Source organism: Amblyomma mixtum, chromosome 9 (genome assembly GCF_055824585.1).
Source record: "Amblyomma mixtum isolate Tamu chromosome 9, ASM5582458v1, whole genome shotgun sequence".
In the NCBI taxonomy this organism is placed as follows: domain Eukaryota; kingdom Metazoa; phylum Arthropoda; class Arachnida; order Ixodida; family Ixodidae; genus Amblyomma; species Amblyomma mixtum.
Window position 1 is genome coordinate 36,661,818 of NC_143020.1, and position 17,428 is coordinate 36,679,245.

At 45.3% G+C, this 17,428-nt stretch overlaps 1 protein-coding gene across 1 annotated transcript; it reads right to left on the reverse strand.

The window, feature by feature from the left end:
• Positions 1-240: 240 nt before the first annotated feature.
• On the reverse strand, positions 241-4,604 carry LOC149328745 (uncharacterized). The gene is made up of 5 exons (XM_089559076.1): positions 4,521-4,604; positions 2,967-3,139; positions 2,400-2,458; positions 1,844-1,909; positions 241-422 (listed from the first exon to the last, which is right to left on the reverse strand). Exons 1-5 carry the CDS (start codon positions 4,602-4,604, stop codon positions 241-243), a joined length of 564 nt encoding a protein of 187 aa, XP_089415202.1.
• Between the last annotated feature and the right edge of the window lie 12,824 nt (positions 4,605-17,428).

The window sequence follows — 17,428 nt, forward strand, 5'->3', positions numbered from 1 at the left end:
TTTCTATAAGTGCACTTACTTGAAAAAATGAGTTTCAAAGTACTAGAAATCTTTTTGCTGCGGCCCTGCCACAACTGAAAATTCTTGAATTACTACAAGATTCCTTTTGACTTAACACTAAAGCTTTTTTATTCATATTCTACTGAGTTTCCAAAAAAGTGGTCGTAACAAGCCTTATCGAGGAACATTTAAACTTTATTTTCAATGCAAGAGTTCCTCTGATGCCGGCGCAGTTCGCCTCTACTGTGGCGCGCAGAGCGATTCTTTCTCGCAGATTTGGGACGGCTCAGGAACGTCCCTGGAAAAGACGAATCCCACTTCTCCCTGCGGGTCCAGCTGACGAAGCACTGCTGCGGCGTTGCCGCAGGTAGGATCTACGTCGTACAGCTTGTAGACGACGCGGTCGTTCTGGCTGGAGATGGCTGCGAAAGAGAAAGTGGAATCGCATTTACTGGTATGAAGGCTATACTTCCTTTCCCGCTTAAGAGCGGCCTTTTAGGGGCTTTCATGTAATTTCTATGTAATTTCTATCTTTTGCACGTTTACATGCTTAGAGATAGCTTACTGCATGCAACTGTGTTTGGCATCACTTAAGACCTACATGTTTGCACCGGAATAACAATCGACAGATGCAGGAGAAATCCACATCTTGAATCCGAACATCGCATTTTCTTTCAGTGATTTCGGCTGACTCTTAAAAATGCTTATGTAGAGATAATGGTAGGTGAGCTATAACGTTCCGATGGCACACACAGATTTTAACAGGGGCCGCATTTGACAGCCGCGGAAGGATTTCGCTAACCTGTGGTTTTTGCCGCAAGTATACATCGCACTTTTAGCATAGGTGGAAACGCTGCATCCGTCCTCTGTATTCCCTTGCGCAAAATAGAGTAGTAAGGCTCATCAAGTTTGCCAACACAAAAATCCTTTTCTGCTCAAAAATAATACGCGTAAAATGACAATATATTTTGTTGAAAAGCCTAATAGCTGGTGACGCACCATTTCGGAAGGCATAAATTCTGTACCGCAACATATAATGCTCACCGCACTTCCGTCCGCTAGCTCAAAATTTCAAGCTGGTGCCGCAGGGTACTGGTACAACCTCCACTCAGCATACCGCTTTTCTGACGAAGCGGCGCCGACGAGACAAATAGGTAAGTTCGTCGTGGACAACTTAAAATTAGGGCGCGCTTCTGTCTCGTACCAAGTAGAAGCCATCCTCGGCCCCGTCATCGTGTGGTGCCACATGCTTCGGCATGAAAGCAACAATTTATGACACTGCATTAAGCCACAGACTCATGAAACCACTGGCTGTTCCTCCCATATTACCTTGCCAGAGACATGAGCTGCTCCGACGTAAGCGGGAGATTTCACCACGCTGAGTGGTTTATTATAAAAGACCTACCCGCAAGGGCGAAAACCAGTTCTCGAAAGTTGCTCGTGCCTGTCACCCACTAAAGCAGTATAACAAATTCCTGGTTCTTTAGTTGACCATTTTAAGAGCTTTCGCATTAATGGCTGGAAAAGCTCTAATTCATCACTGGGTAAAAAGCTTTTTTCTAAATTCAGCTTTCCTTCGAATCAGATATTCACGTGTTCTATGAAGAAAAAAAGCTTCCGCGCTTTAAGGTTTGATTCTGTGCCGCTTTGGAGCATTCCTTAAAAAAAGTCAGAACTCCCATGACGCACTCACAGGTCTCTTCTTTATCTCTATATTCGTATCTGTTGACGTGCGCTGGCTGCCCAAGAACACTGCTCAAAAGAAAGTCCTAATGCCTGAATATCTTTCGTTCAAGGTGTACTCTTGTTATGCGTAAGGCTAATATAATATTTTCGTACTTACTTATGTTAAGGTAGTATGCCAGACCATTGTATGGCTTAATGTACTCAGTAAAATACTCCTCCACATCTGAAATAGAAAAAAGTAATTAAGGGCTGTAGTTATGCAGCGGTCATTTAATCTGCCAATACTTCGCTATTCTCACTAACTAATTTATATATATATATATATATATATATATGTCTAGAGCTTTTATCTTTGGTACTCTCAGCTCATAAGTGCTTGCTACATCACCCACCAGAGCTTTTAGAGATCACGTTCATGAAACTTGGAGACGCCTGTGTGGAACCTGTTGGTCGCACATATTGCGTAAAAAATCTGGCGCGCTTCATAGCACACCTCAAATTTGTGAACAGTGGCAAAATACAAGCAAAAAAGAAACTCTAACTGCGGCGTAAGAGAGAGTGGGCGCAGTTAGATATCTAAGAGCAGAGTTTAGAAAAAAATTTTCTTTTAACGAAGTTTCTAATTATAGATATTTGCCTCTGAACTTCACGCTAAGGTACCTTTGGACAAAAAACCGCTAATAGAAGCTCGGAATGCAGCTCCATTAACTTACCGGGGGATGATATTTTGATCGAAGACGTTTCCTCGTCGTATTCAAAAACAAATTTACCTCTGCAAAAAGAAATTAAAAAGTCAGTTTTGACCCCATTATGCTGATTACCCACGTCAATGCCGATGCCGGGAACAGAGTTTTCAAGTCTGGGTGCTTGAAACAACAATGCACTCTTTAGGAAAGCAATGTTGAGACCGCTATGGGCATAACAATAAAGGTCTAAGAAGGGAATCATTCTGCAGTTCTTAGGTGATTGAGGCATAATAAGTAGACCTATCCCTTGGGAACACAAGCAAAGAAAGCTACTTTTGGAAGTATAATCAGTCTCGGTCACAAGTATATATTTTAGAATTTTCTCTTTGAGCCAGCACATATATGGTTCAGGTCAAGACGTTTCTTTGCCTAACATATGTATGCAGGAAGATGTGGACTCCGCTAGGTGGCTCATTTATTCCCGCAATGTCAGCCCGCAAAAAGTTTCAATGAACCGAGAAAGGTGTATCTTACATTCACCCGCATTGAGACCAGTAATATCAGAAGGCGTCTCCAGAGTTGAAAAACACTTACGTGGCATATTGATTCACTGTTCCGTTTGGTGCGTACCACGTCGTGGCGTTCGCTTTGTCGCTACTGGGATCTGTGCCGTCCCAAAGAATTGTAAAATTCACCGTGCCCTCGGGTTCAAGAGTCACTCCAGTCCGGTAGCATTCATACGTCAAGACTGGTCTGAACTGTGATTCCTGCGTAGACAAAGGCGAACATTTCAGGGCACCCTGAGTTTGGGCCAGCAGGAAAACTTAAGAAAAGCCCAAATGAAATTCCTTTGTGTTTAATTGAGACCGAAAGGCTCATAGTCCTGCTGCGTTGTATTTTCTGCTGAGGAGCACAGTTCAGGCTTAAATTATGGCAATTAAGTGTTGTGGTTAAGGACGCAGCGTTAGTTTCATTTAGTGACCGTCAATAAATCCCCTTTGCCTCTCCTACGGCCATTTTGGCCATTATGTTGGTGACTTCGTCACTCACCGAGCAAGGGCTAAAAAATGTTTTTTTTTTTTGCGATACACTGTAATCGCTTCGGAAATAGAAGATAATACTTCAAACCAATGTGCTTTGCTCAAAGGGCTGGAAGAACTGTAAACGAAAGTCCTTAGAAATCAAGTACAAAAACCTTTTATTTTATGAGAAAACTATCAGTGTGGTTATGGTGGCGAGCAATGCTTTATTGCAAATAAAGTACTGCATCAGCGCAAAGAAGAAATGGCAAGATGAGAACGTTTTCTTATTATACAACGATGGCCACTCCTGTGAAGGAGTCATGAGGTCATGCTGTTGGTATTTAATACAAAGTAAATGTTCTATATCTGCACTTCGACGCGCTGTCAGCACGGACAGGATAAATGTATAAGTAGTCGGGCACAGACGAGCGTAGACCCGAAAAATGCTGCTTTATGGAGGTCACACAGGCAGGTTCAGCGCCGAGCAAATGGCTCTTTATGTCACGGCCCGTATGTCGGCAAACTGAACCTTTGCGCCTGGCTTTTTTTTGCGCCTTCATTGAGCAGCAGTGGCGCGTGGATTTACACTTCGTTTTCGCAACCTTTATTGCTGACATCACTCTGACAAAACATCAAGTCGGAGTTAGAAAAAATCTTCATTCCTTTCGCGAAAAAATTACGAGGTCGCTGGAACTGAGCGAATGGTCTCATGTTGTTTCCTTTCACTTTATTTCATAGTTTTTTTCGTTGAAAAAAATTTATGAATTATTTCAATACTAGCACAGACGATTTAGGCTTTTCCTATATCATTTCCAGTATACTGACTAGTAATTTAGCTCTAATAAAAATCTGAGTAATTCAAATTTTATATCCAAATTCTAACGTTTTCAAAAGTTTAAAAACATGACACTTGGCAATATGGGAAATCCTGTGCTAATAACCACAGTGTAAATTCACCTTTGCTGTACGTACGATGTATGTGTGCCCGTGTGCCGAATTCTAAAGATACACAAATGACAAGAATACATTTACCTATGCTCGGACCACCAACCAATGAATATTGTGCACTGTAAAACACTACGGCGAACAGGCGAATGTGTAAAGTGAAAAAGCACGCGCTTCTTACATCGTAAAAATCCTTGGTGTACTGGTCACCAAGTGCGACTGCACACAGGAACACAAAGGTGACGAAGTCAGGCAGGCGAGTCATTGTATATTGGCTTTGTCCACAACAGCAACCTGTCTGCAATTTAACTGCAAGAAAAATAGATTTTTACCACCGTTACATTTCCCCTGTCTTTGAGCCTCCATACCGATGAAAAAGGCGATAGAACTTTCATTCTACTGTCTAGGTTTTATTATAATTCCTGATTTACACTCCAAAAACAGCCGTTGCAAACGGCAACTAGATTCAAACTATGTGGCTGGCTCGTCACTCAGCGATAACAGCACCGGTACGAAACCCACCACCCGCGCTTATGACTCTGCATCCATATCCGGCATGTTATGAGGCAGAACTACTTTGTTTTTATAGCCTGGATGTGCTTTCTTCCAAACAATTTATAGCACTCTCGGACCGCGGCCCCTCTCTAATGAGGATTTATTAGGATGTTATCAATCTGTTTGAATTTGTTTCTTTGCTTTTCGTTTGTTTGTGGGGTTTAACGTCCCGAATAACCTCAGGGTATGAGAGACGCCGTAGTGAGGGACTCCGGAAATTTCGACCATCTGGGGTTCTTTATCGTGCCCGCGTAGTACACGGGCCTCTAGAATTTCGCCTCAATCGAAATTCAATCGCCGAGGCTGGGACCGAACCTGCGTCTTTCGAGTCAGCAGACGAGCACCATAACCACTGAACCACCGTGGCGGCTCAATCTGTTTGAATTAACCGACACGTGCCGTGAAGTATAGCAATACACAACACAATCAAACAGTACGAAATGCTCCTCCTTTGGCGGCTACATTGGTAAATAAGCTAAGAAACAGCGCCCGCGAGAAGCCTTGTCAAAGCTATTGTTTTTGGTGGCTGTAGGCTTAGTTAATGACTGCTTTATTGGTTTTTTCATCGCGAAGAGACTGCAGGTAAGAGGGACACTGTAGGCAAGCGCTTCGGGCAACTTCTACCACCCGGGAGTTTTTAACGTGCTAGGACATCGCAGAGTACAAGGGCTCTGAGCGTTTGGCCCCCATAAAACTCTGACCGTCGCGGCTGGGCCCGAACCCGTGATTTTTGGCTCAGCAGTAGAGCTCCATGAACAGTGAGGGTCTGTGGAAGCTCTGTTTAAATAACTGACAAAAATTGAGCCGACGCGCCTTCCTTCACCAGAGAACCATAACTGCCAGCTGCAACAATACCTGTATTTTGACGAGATGGACACGGCTCTACATACGCTGCTAGAAGTGCTAACATCAAGCTTGAGGGTAAAGAAGGCAGATGCATATTCGTCTGCTTCTATTGGTTGTTTGTGCGTTGAGCTGCAATATGTCAAGAATTTAGACATGTTCCCCATATGCTCAGTACTTGCTTCATTGCATTGTTATCTCCTTAAAAAACCGGCGATGCCCTGTGTTCTTAAAATAGAATGAGTTCGATCGGAAAATATTTTAAGATTGAGGAGAATGCCCTTCAGGCGCACTTCAAATTACCTTGAGAAGAAATCCCCACAGAACTTTTTTAGTGGCCTGCCTTTTGTAAGCTGGGCAAATTAAGGCCCGACTTCTGGAGCTTCCAATATTTTTCTTCTTGCCGAGTGAATAGGTACGGAATCGCGGTCGCAATTGTGCTTTATACGTTTGCGGGGCCTGCGGAACAAAATTATTTCCCGGGTTTTTTCGCTTGGCAACAAAGAGCACGCAAGGGGCACGCCACTAAAAGTTTGCACAAGTGCTCAAGCCTCTCCTGCTAGAGAATGTTGCGCATTCCGAGGATATTTTTTTTCATTGGAAGCAGCGCTTTAACGACAGTACGGGGAGTCCTTTTTGCAGAGATTTTGTTAAAATTAGTTATGTGATGTTGCTTTTTTTTCCCTCAAGCTGCGTTGCCGAGAAAGAGCCGTTACACAAGGTATCTTTTCATCTACATATTGGAAGGTCATACACGCATTTTTCAAACATTTTATGCAAGAGAAGCCTACAGCCGGCCTACACCAAAGGCCTGCTCCTCAAGTTCCTCTGATGCAATGTAACTGCCACTTGGCTTGTAAATTAATTTCTTCAACAACAGCTTGCATACATCAACCTCTAAGCATGCAGATAAAAGGCACATGACTAACTCAGGTTGCAATAAAAGAAAGCAATTTTTCCTTCCTGTCTTAGTGCCGGCACTCGCAACTTATTTACTACATGTGGTCTATTGCTTCCATAACTGTTTTTAATAGGGATACAGGCTGCTTACTGTAGTTTTTTTATCAGGAGGGATGGAGTTCGGCCACCTCAAGAGAGAACCAGGCAGTACTTTGGAACCAGGCAGATTGGAATACCGAAACAGGCTTTCAACAAAAAAAAAGAAATTTTTCTTTCCTCTCTTATTGCCTGCACTAGAAGCCTATTTACTATATGTGGTCTATCGCTTCCATAACTGTCTATACGAGGGTTATAAGGTGGTTGCTATAGTTTTCTCATCTGGAAGGAGCGAGCTCGGCCACCCCAAGAGAGAACCAGCCGGTACTACCGAAATGATTTTCACACAGAATGTGTTTCTATCTCTGCGGTGACACACGACGTGCAGTATTATACAGATTTTTAAGGCAAAAGCAAGATGGTTTCGTTTTCAACAGGCGCTTACGTGAATAGTGAATCGCCCAGCAAAAGTTTTTGAAAAACTGCGTTTCGTTCGACTTCCTCATTAATCTGTAGAAGTTTCAAAACTTTAGCAAGCCATATGATAAGGAATGTATATGAAGACACCTAGACGAGTATTTGATTTCATCCGTACAAGTTAGGCGATAATTTACTGAAAAAGCTCCGTGTCACAACACAGTTATGCTCCTTGTAGCTTTTCAAGGAGAATGTATGCAAATAGAGGCACTCACCTCGCTTTTTCTTGCCAACTTCAACAGAGGCAACCTGCTTAACTGAAAATCATCCAGCCTACCCCTTTATATATTTTCAAAGCGGAGCACATGTACATCACGTGACCTTATCCTGTCAACAGGTTGAAGGTCGCCTACTGCTCAGGGTCATTCTTTATTTTCTTCAGTGTTCCCTATCACCCGGTAGCTTAAAGTATAAAAAATACAATAGATACTGGCTTCATGTTTTCCCCTGTATAACCGGATACTGCCCTTGCTATTGGCACTGCGCTCATATAACTTTCTTTTTCATACATGATGACAGATGTTCAGCGCCATCGTCGAAGTACTTTAGAAATGCTGGCAACAATAAGTTATTTTTTTCTGCAACAAAAAGAAAGAATTACAAGCCACCTTTCCGCAAATACATGGAGGTGTACTGGTGAATTCACGAACGAAGAAAATTCCTAGGAACAAGTATAGGAGGCAAAAGGAACCATGGAAGTGCACCAGAAAACAGTTCTACTAATGTAGCTTCCCTTGTGGAGAAATAATAAACGCAACACTGTTGTTTCTAGCAAACGCAGCGCAGCCGCGAATTTCAGATGCATCGTATGAAGTGAGAGCGTAACACGCTATTATTGAACATTTATTTTCAAAGCTTTCGCCGACTAGTTTGCAAAGTTACGAAATCATGTGAGCCACATAACCTATAGATGAATATAAATTAAAAAGATCACTCTATTACTTATTTGCCTGACCACAATCCCGATGACAATGCCACCTAAGACACCAAAGACGCTGCCCCAGAGTAGAGGTTTTGCGCCTGAAGTGAAATTAACGCTACTCATTCTGTAGAGGAATATTTTATTGCGAAATCATTCATAAGCCCATTACGAGAAAAACCAACGGTGCGCGCGTATTGATGTGGTGGTGATGCAGAAAACCAGTTATCTACTACTAATTTTGTTGCAGAGACGTGACTGCAGTAAGGCCCTCTTGGCCCTTTCTTCTCACAATACTAGGTGGAGCCCCTATTCCTGGGCCCCATTTGAAAGCAACGCCACCCGCGTCCGTTGAGCCAAGGCCCTTTGTGTCTTAAAGTCTTGACATCCCAGTAGGGCCGCCTCCCAGCCCTCTCTGGTGGGGTTGGTTGTAAAGTTGGGTTTCATTGGCACATCCATACCATGTGAAATATGTCAGACACCTCCCCACAGAACTTGCCCGGGCCATCAAAGGATGGGTTGAAATGATTAAGCACCGCCGGACACAGTACAGTGTTATTGAGAATTTTTATGACGAGGCGCTCCGCAGCGCGGTCCAGAACTTTACAAGGGGCCAGGTAGCGCCGGTGCCCCTCCTTGTAGTAATCGATGATATGTTTGAAGGAAGGGCCAGATTCCTTGATTGGAAGTATGCGTCCAAGGACAGCAAGATATAGCCCGCGAAGAGAGTTTGCGGGTGGCCTGATCGGCATATTCTTCTCCCTAGAGTCCCTGGTGACCGGGGCCCAAACCAGGTTACGTCGAGTGGGATCTTATCATCGGCAGCCATGTTGTAGTCTGCGCCAGGCAACTGGGGACCCCATCCCAGCTCGTCGTTCCGACAGGCCTCTCGAAAGTCGATGATTATATGTTTCTACTTGGGATTAGTGAGAGTCAGAGCAATGGCAATCTCCTCCGCGTTTTTTGCGCTGTAGGCATTTGAAAGAGAGCCCGTAAACTGTGTTTGTGTTGTGTACAAGTGCGGCCGTGCACCACCCCCCCTGGTGTGGGCCGGCAACGTCCACGTAACGCACGTGCTGTTGGTTACCATAATATTGTGCCAACACATCCGCGCGCGCCAGGGGACGATGCTATGGTCTACTCCACGATTCTGACACTCTCTCCCTTTCCAAATATCGTAGTCATGTTTGATGTGTAGCTGGTCCAGGAGGCAGCGACCGGACGTAGTCTGTGCAAGACGCCTGTATTGGTTGACTAAGTGGGCTTCTATAAGCTCCCGGACAATTTTCATCACGCCCAAGGCCAGAAATCTCCGGTTGGACGTGGCGACCAGGGAGATCGAGAGCCCGCGTAATGACTTTCCGATGGATGACCTCCAGTTGGTCATCATCGCGTTTGCGCAAGTGCAAGTAAGTAGTTGAATAGAGGATTCTACTATTTACGAAAGCATAGGCAAGCCGCAGTGCATTCTTTCTTCGTAATCCGTCTCGCTTGTGGAAACCCGGTGGACCATGCGGCCCACCTGGTCTGCCACAGTCCGAAGTTTCGCCAGGATGACGTCGGTCTTGCGTTGGTGGTGTATGAAGAGGCCAAGGACGCGGATCTGCTTGGCCTCCCGGATCGGTCCCGAAGGGATACTGATGAGAAGCGGAGTTGTGTCCCGAGTGGAGAGACGTCCATAAATTCCGATTTAGCTGGGGTGCACTGCTGTCCGCAGTAGGCCGCGTATTCGTCAACTAGGGTAGCCGCTGCTTGTAGGCCGGATTCCATGTGGCCCAGGTTAGCTTGCGTGGCCCAGAATATAATGTGATCCGCATAAAGAGCGTGATGTATCCCGGACAGAGAAGACAGTTTGAAGGGAAGATGAAGCATTGCCAAATTGAAGAGGAGTGGAGACAGAACCACACCTTGAGATGTTCCTCTTGAGCCGGTAGTGTATGGTCCGTTTTTCTTGCATGCAATTATAGCCTTGGCGGTCTGTAAGAAATTGTCCGATGTAATGGATTGTTCTCTGGCCACAGTTCGTGGGACTGACGTGGTCCAGGATTGCTTATTGTTTGACGTTGTCGAATGCGCCTTTAAGATCCAAGGTCAGGACCTCCTTGCCGTTGAGGGGGTATTCGACAGGATCTAAGATGTCGCGGTGGAGCTGCAGAGGTATATTGTGTGCTCACTTGTGAGGGCGAAATCCGAACATGGCGTCCGCAAAGCTGTGCACCACCGAGGACCTACGGGGAGCGAAGAGAAGACAAAAAGGCGAAGCGAAGAGGTAGCTGGACACCCCGTCCTAGCTCCAAGACCTCCTCGTGGCCTTAAGCAAGGTGAAGCGGAGCACTGCTTTCTGGTGCGACAAGGTTACGGCCAGGCTCTTTGCCAACCTTCCCGACGCATCCTACGTCGCGCTTCTCAAATACATCAATAGCATTTGACACGGAGAGACTCCTCTCCCTCTCGACTGCTAGGCGGCTCTCGTAGCCTTCATACCGAAGGCCGGCAAACGTACTGATGTCAAGAACCTTCGCCCCATCCTACTCACGTCTCGTGTCGGCAAGCTAATGCAGACGATGGTGCGCAGTGGGCTCTCCGGTTTTCTCGAAACACAGCGCTAATTTCTGTGGGTACTAGCAGATGGTGTAGAAAATCCTAGCAAGGGTAAGAAAAATAGGATGACGTCAACAAGTGTCCGTATGACGCACATATCAAGCCGAGCAGCGCCACATCAGAAAATCATGTTCAAGTCATTGTATATACTCCTCACTGACCAACCTCAGTAGGGCGCGTTTTGTCCAGACAACATTCGTACAAATATTGTGGGGCGACTGCTCGATGTTCAACTATACCAGCGGTGCCATAGGACCTCTCGTTGCATAAAGGTTGCCTCAGCTAGTCACCTTTGAGGCTTGCTTGCGACAGAGATTGGAACCGAAGGTATATGCACCTTCAATTGTTGTCTTCCGGGAGTTAAAGCGTGGTTTCGGTTGCAATAAATCACGCCTTCAGCACCTTCTTTCTTTTCTGAGAAGAGTTGGCGTAAAATTCACAGAAACAAATTTTTCGAATATAGAGCACAATTTCGGCTTCAATTTTGATGTAAATATTGAATTTCTTTAGTTATGTGATTTAGCTCCAAAGCGCTCGCCTTACATAGCGTCTGCCAGCGTGGAACCAGCGGTTTTGCCTTTCCTCTGTCGAAAAGCACTAGCCGCGAGCCAGAGTCAATTCCTCCTTACTGAAACCAGCACCACAACCACCAAGCCATTGAGGCACCACGACAAGTGCTTTTTGATTACAAGGACGCATCGGTACACTGTAAAGGAACACAAATTTATATCGAATTCATCCATGTATTTTTGGGCTCCACGTAGAAATTTGCATGGCACGAAGGCCAATCTCATTAAAAATTTTAGCCAAGGCTTTCGAAGTTGTCAGATATTTCTACGCCTCAAACCTCAAAGAGATATCTAAACTGTTACCAAGAAAAAGATGCACGTGCTAAATGTTAAGGCACCCAATAGAAGGCTTTTGTGGGTTTTCGCGCGTTGAGTATTTGTGACAACCACGAGTCCAGGAAATGTTTGCAAGGCCCTTTTTATACATCGTCAACACAGAGTGTGCGGACTTTTCATTAAAATAAGCCCGTAGAGAAGTATACAAGTCAAAACCTTCAAAACTCATTTTACTCTTCCTTGCATAACTCGCTAGCTACGTGGACATGTTTTCTTTCAGAAGTTCTGTATCTTAAAAAAATAGGTGCTTCCGCCTGAACAGCGCTTTTTTGGCTGTAGCGTTCTCAGCGACGTCGCGCGTCAGAATTCAGCTATTACATGATATTTAGTATATTGTTTAACTATAATTGGTAGTACAATTTTTAACTGTTTACGTAAGTTTCTGCATTCAGAAGAGGCATGTAGCCCACCGTAAGTATTATGCATACCAATTTTAGAATTTATAAAATCCTGGTTATCTCCGGCGCTGTGCCCTCAAAAATTTCTATGATTTACGTTATCTGTAGAAATTGCTTTGCCGCCAAGCTTCACAAAAGCGCATGCAATTTCCACGCGATGTAGCCAAAATTTTATCGGCCACAGGGCCGATGGTAATTGCGTCTTCGAATATTATAAGAACTGACATGGACGCTCTTACGGCTCACTGCACGGCTCTCATTAAATAATTAGACAGAATATTAATTAAGATTTTCGAGAAGATTCGTTATCGAGCCCACCTTCTACCACGTCTTAGGTGGGCAGCGACGCACCAACCTATGCTGAAAAAAATCGTCCCTCTAATTTAAGGGGCTATTTTTGAAAATTGGATAACATCTTAGGGTAAACACCGTATATAAAGCTGTTCCTGGCGTAGTGAATTCTTGAGTGCTGGCGTAGTGAATGTCTTTGTTGGCGCTGCACCCCCCCCCCCCCCCCCCCCTCTATTTTCACCGTGCAGACACGCGTGTACATGCACACAATAATGAATATCTCGTGTGACGGTTATTAATTTAATGCTAAAAGAATAACAGTCCCATTGCAACCAAAGATAGCAAAGCCCGTGTGTTCATGTGTAGAAAATTCAAGCGATGACAATAAAACAGAATGACGTCACCAACCAGCCGTATGGCGCACAAACCAACCCAAGCATCACCACTTCAGATAGTCACATGCATGTCTTCTATACATACTATACATACTATACATTCTATACATACCAGTTCTCCTGACAGCATTCTTCTCAAAATTGTGATGCAACCTGTGGGCGCACAGCGTTCAGGGTGGTTTGATATTTTTTCTCTTTGCATAAAGCTACATGTGCTAGTCAATATGGGGCTAGCTTGAGACAGGTTTTCGAGCCGATGATATTTTCACCTTCAGTTGTGTGCCTTGCCAGGCTCTCTACCTCTTTCCTCCCTTAAGACGCGGTTCAGGAGCCTATCCAGATTTGATGCAACTACTGCGCAATCTTCTTTCTTGAAAATCTAATTTTTGCGAAAAAATCTAAGAACAGAGAGTCAACATTTATTACGCACAAGGAGACCGCAGCTGATTCTGGGTGGCTCCTCAGTCTGTGACCCCAGTGGCTTCCGCCGAAGCTTTGGCGATGACGACTGGAGCATTCTGGTCTTCAGTGTGCTGCAGGCCAGCGTCACCTCCCACTGCTTCAGCACCGCGTTGTATGGCTTTAAGTGATTCGTTTAACCGGAACACGTCCTTGTAATGTGTGTGAATGTGGGAATATCACCACGCCAAGGACATGCACTTGCGTATAATGTTGGGTGAATGTGGTGTAGGCTCTGGAAATTGGGGAAAATTATTTGGATGCGTCGTAGATGGTAGGAGTCCTCTGGGAAAAATTGTTTAGGTTATGGAGGTAGAGACGCCTATTTAGACGGAGTGTCTGTATGCGGGTTACAATATGTGTAGACTGTGGGTAGAGCGCAGAATCAGTGCACCCTTTTCGGCAGGTATAATCCCGAGCTAGGGCACCGCCTAAATATTACGAGTGGAAATGGAAAAGCAATAGTGCCCTGAGTGCATGTACCTTGCAGGGAGTTTAACCTTACTTAAACAATTTTTTACAAATACGCTATTGGAGTTAGAAGAGCGCCTTTTTCTGCATCGGACTCTCAGAGGTGTAGTACATCAGAATGCACCTAACATGTGCTAACTGGTAGGCTCGTTAGCTAATACTCAATACTTAAATTTCCAACTATTACTGTTAGGATCCTTAGTTATTGACAAGAGGGTAAACCGCGCAAGTAATATCCGTATTAGTTTTTAGAATTTCAAAAACGCGGTTACCTTGAGTGTTGCGGGCCGAGAAATTCTGGCTTCATCTCGCAAAACCCATGCTCTTTCGGGAAGCTTGCTGCTAAAGCAAACTCTCCAGCGCACGCAACTCTCAAAATAGCCAAAACTTGTTAGTCCACAGCGCCGACGGAACCGCGTTTTCAAAATTCCTGAAACAGAAGATATTACTTACAGCGGGCTACGCGCCCTCAAAACTAAGGAATCTAACAGTTAGATTAAAAAGTTAACTATTCTGTATTAGTTAACCAGCCTGCTAGCGCACGTCTCAGCTGTGTTCTTATGTGCTACACCGCTAGCAGTACTATGCCAATGGAACCACCCTTGTAACTCAAAAAGCCTATTTCGAAAATGGTGTAAATTCTTACTTGAAACACCCTGAATAAAAATTGCACCACCGTTTGTCGCACAGCGTTAGAGGTGGTGTGACACGCGCGGTGGTGATGTGACACGGTTGTGTGACGCGGTGGTGTGACACACGTGTGTGTGTGTGTGTGTGTGTGTGTGTGCGTGCGTGCGTGTGTGCGTGTACGCGTGTGCAAGTGCGTGTGCGTGTGTGCGTGTGTGCGTGCGTGCGTGCGTGCGTGTGCGTGTGCGTGTGCGTGTGCGTGCGCGCGCGCGCGTGTGTGTGTGTGTGTGTGTGTGTGTGCGTGCGTGCGCGTGTGCGCGTGTGCGCGTGTGCATGTGCGTGTGTGCGTGTGTGCGTGTGTGCGTGCGTGCGTGCGTGCGTGTGTGTGTGTGTGTGTGTGCGTGTGCGTGTGCGTGTGTGTGTGTGTGCGTGTGTGTGTCAGTTCACGCCCGTTCAATAATGCTTTCGCATTGCCTGCACGCAAGCAGTCCTAAATGTGTCTGCCAAACTGTTTAGTCAACCTTATCAAAGAATTTTGATGTGTATGCTCCTCTAGTGGTGCAGCTCCCCTGCAGAAACGCGTCCAGACTAATTGGATAGTTTTTTTTTGCCTTGTCAGACGCTCAGCACTGTCAGTAAAAAATATTGTGCCTAATTTCTGATACCACGCAGTATACGGGCCTCTATAGTTTCACTTCTGTCGAAATTCGACCGCCACGGCCGGGACAAAACCAGGAAATTTCGGGTCAGCAGGCGAGCGCCATAACCACTGAGACACCACGTCAGCCCTCCACTAGTTCTATCCTTTTGTTATGTACCCATAACCCAAGCAGTCACTCCGTCGAGGTTCCCATCGGTAGGCCTAGTGCCTTCCTAATACATTTCCTAATAAGGACATCTGTTTTTTATCCATCTCTCCTGCTTATACATCTCAGCAGCGGCCTCGTTTCGATGGAGCCGTAACGAAAAATTGTGACGGGAAATATTTTGGGAAGCCAGGCGCATGACGTGACGATGAAAGGACGATGGCGTTCAGTGGGGTTTCCAAATGTGCTTCGACACTATGACGGCGATGTTCGCATGGTTTTTTCCCACATCACAGCGCGAAGAACACACGCGTGCATATGCGCTACTATGCGTGCATATTAGCTGTGAGGCGCATCCTACGTCCGTCACGATGCTTAGGTTTAGGTTTATGGTGGTTTAACATCTTAAAGAGACTCAGGCTCTGAGGGACACCGTAGTGAAGCGCTGCGGAAACTTCGACCACCTGAGGGTCGTTAGCTCGCCGTGGTGGCTCAGTGGTCAAAGCGCACTACTCAGCCGGAGTACTCCTGTTCATACCAGGCCGCGGCAGCCGCGTTTCCATGGAGGCGGAACGCAAAGGCATCCGTACGCTGTGCAATGTCACCGCCCGTTCAAGAACCCCAGGTGGTTGAAATTATTCCGGAGACCTCACCTATAGCACCTCTTTCTCTCGTTCTTCTTTCACTCCCACCTTCCTTTCTTCTCTGACGGTGCGGTTCAGGTGTCCGCCGAGATATGTGAGACAAATACTGAGCCATTTCCCTCCCTCAAAAACAAATTTACCAATTTACCTGGGGCTCTTTGACAGGCACTGAGATCGCGCAGTACACAGGCCTCTACAATTTCGCCTTCATCGAAGTTCGACCACGGCCGGGTTTCTTGTGGGTCAGCAGCCGAGCGCCATAACCACAGAGCCATGGCGGCGGGATTACTGAACTAGCTCCATTTGATGCTGTAGCCGACTATAATAACCAATAGATTCTTGCTGGAGGCATCCAACCGGAAGGTGACGTTATCATGCATTTCTCTTGTTCTTAACTTTGCCAGGCATCACGCCACATATGTTTCTTTTATTGCGTTAGCAATACTAGTGTGGGTTTCGCCTCGTCGCATAGCCCGGGTCGGTACGTAAGAGAGGTGAGAGAAAGATTTAAGCTGAAGGCATTTACACGGTTGTGCACAGAAACGCGGCGCTTAGGCAATAGGCCGTCGACGTTCATTGCGTTCATTGGCGATCGAGTTGAAAATACAGAAAACTTTATTGTAAGATAAATTCGGGGCAAGCATAGGGTTAATTTTTTTATGGTAGGCTTGAAGTAACCTGCCTTTTTTTTTCTTGTTCTACTCTCAACGATGCCTCAGGAAATGTTTTCCTAAAAATCTTACTCTGCTAGCCGTCATAGTTATGTTATGGCTCGTACAACTTCGACGTTGTCTCCATGCTGTACGTTCCAAACTCAATCATGTTGCACCAAAAATTCATTCAGTTTCCCATCTTTTCGTCGTGCATTTGCCTTTAAAAATTATAGCGCATTAATTCTGAAGGAGAGTTGTGTGTTTTAAACTTACCTTCTACGGTAAATTCCACGCATTTACGTACAAAGGGAAGGAACTTCAAATTGTTTCAAGGTCAAAACTACGCGCGGTAAAAGAATTTCCGGTCCCGCAAGTACCTGAAAGAATTGCAAGGCTCATATATTGACTATTTTATGCACGTCCTGACACAGAAACCAAAACAAACAGGAGCTACTACTTCGCATGTGCCCTTCATCCAAGCAACTCTTATGCATATGCCAGCGCGTTGTAATTTTAATATTTGATTCTACAGTAAAAGAGAATACATTGAGTCCACGCTCTTGGTGCCTCATCTGCGGCCGCATGAATCGCAAGAGCCGAACGTGTCCAGTAATCGACTCTCCAAACCATGCCGTTCAAGATTTGTGTTAACGGAACAAACTCCTTCATAATTCATAAACTCCTTCAAACTCCTGCTTCATAATTTTTTATGCCTTTCACACTTATGTAGAGATATAGCTCAATATTCTGGTTGCCTTGGACTTTATTGCAAGGAGTGCATGGATATGAAGAAGTGAAGGTGTGTACTTCACGGCGCCTGATTAAAATGTAAACTCACTGACGAACTCAGTGGATGTTGACATGCGTTTTCTGAGGTATCGCTTTACTGTCCGCACCTTTGTTCCGCCCAAGCCTATTTTTTTAACAGTCGTGACTGGCTTCTAAAAACTCTCCTCTAATTGCATTCTGTAATTTGAGGCCACCCACCAGATGCCGAAAAATAATAAGACCCCGCCTAGATCACTGATGCAGAATAGCTTGAAATAAGA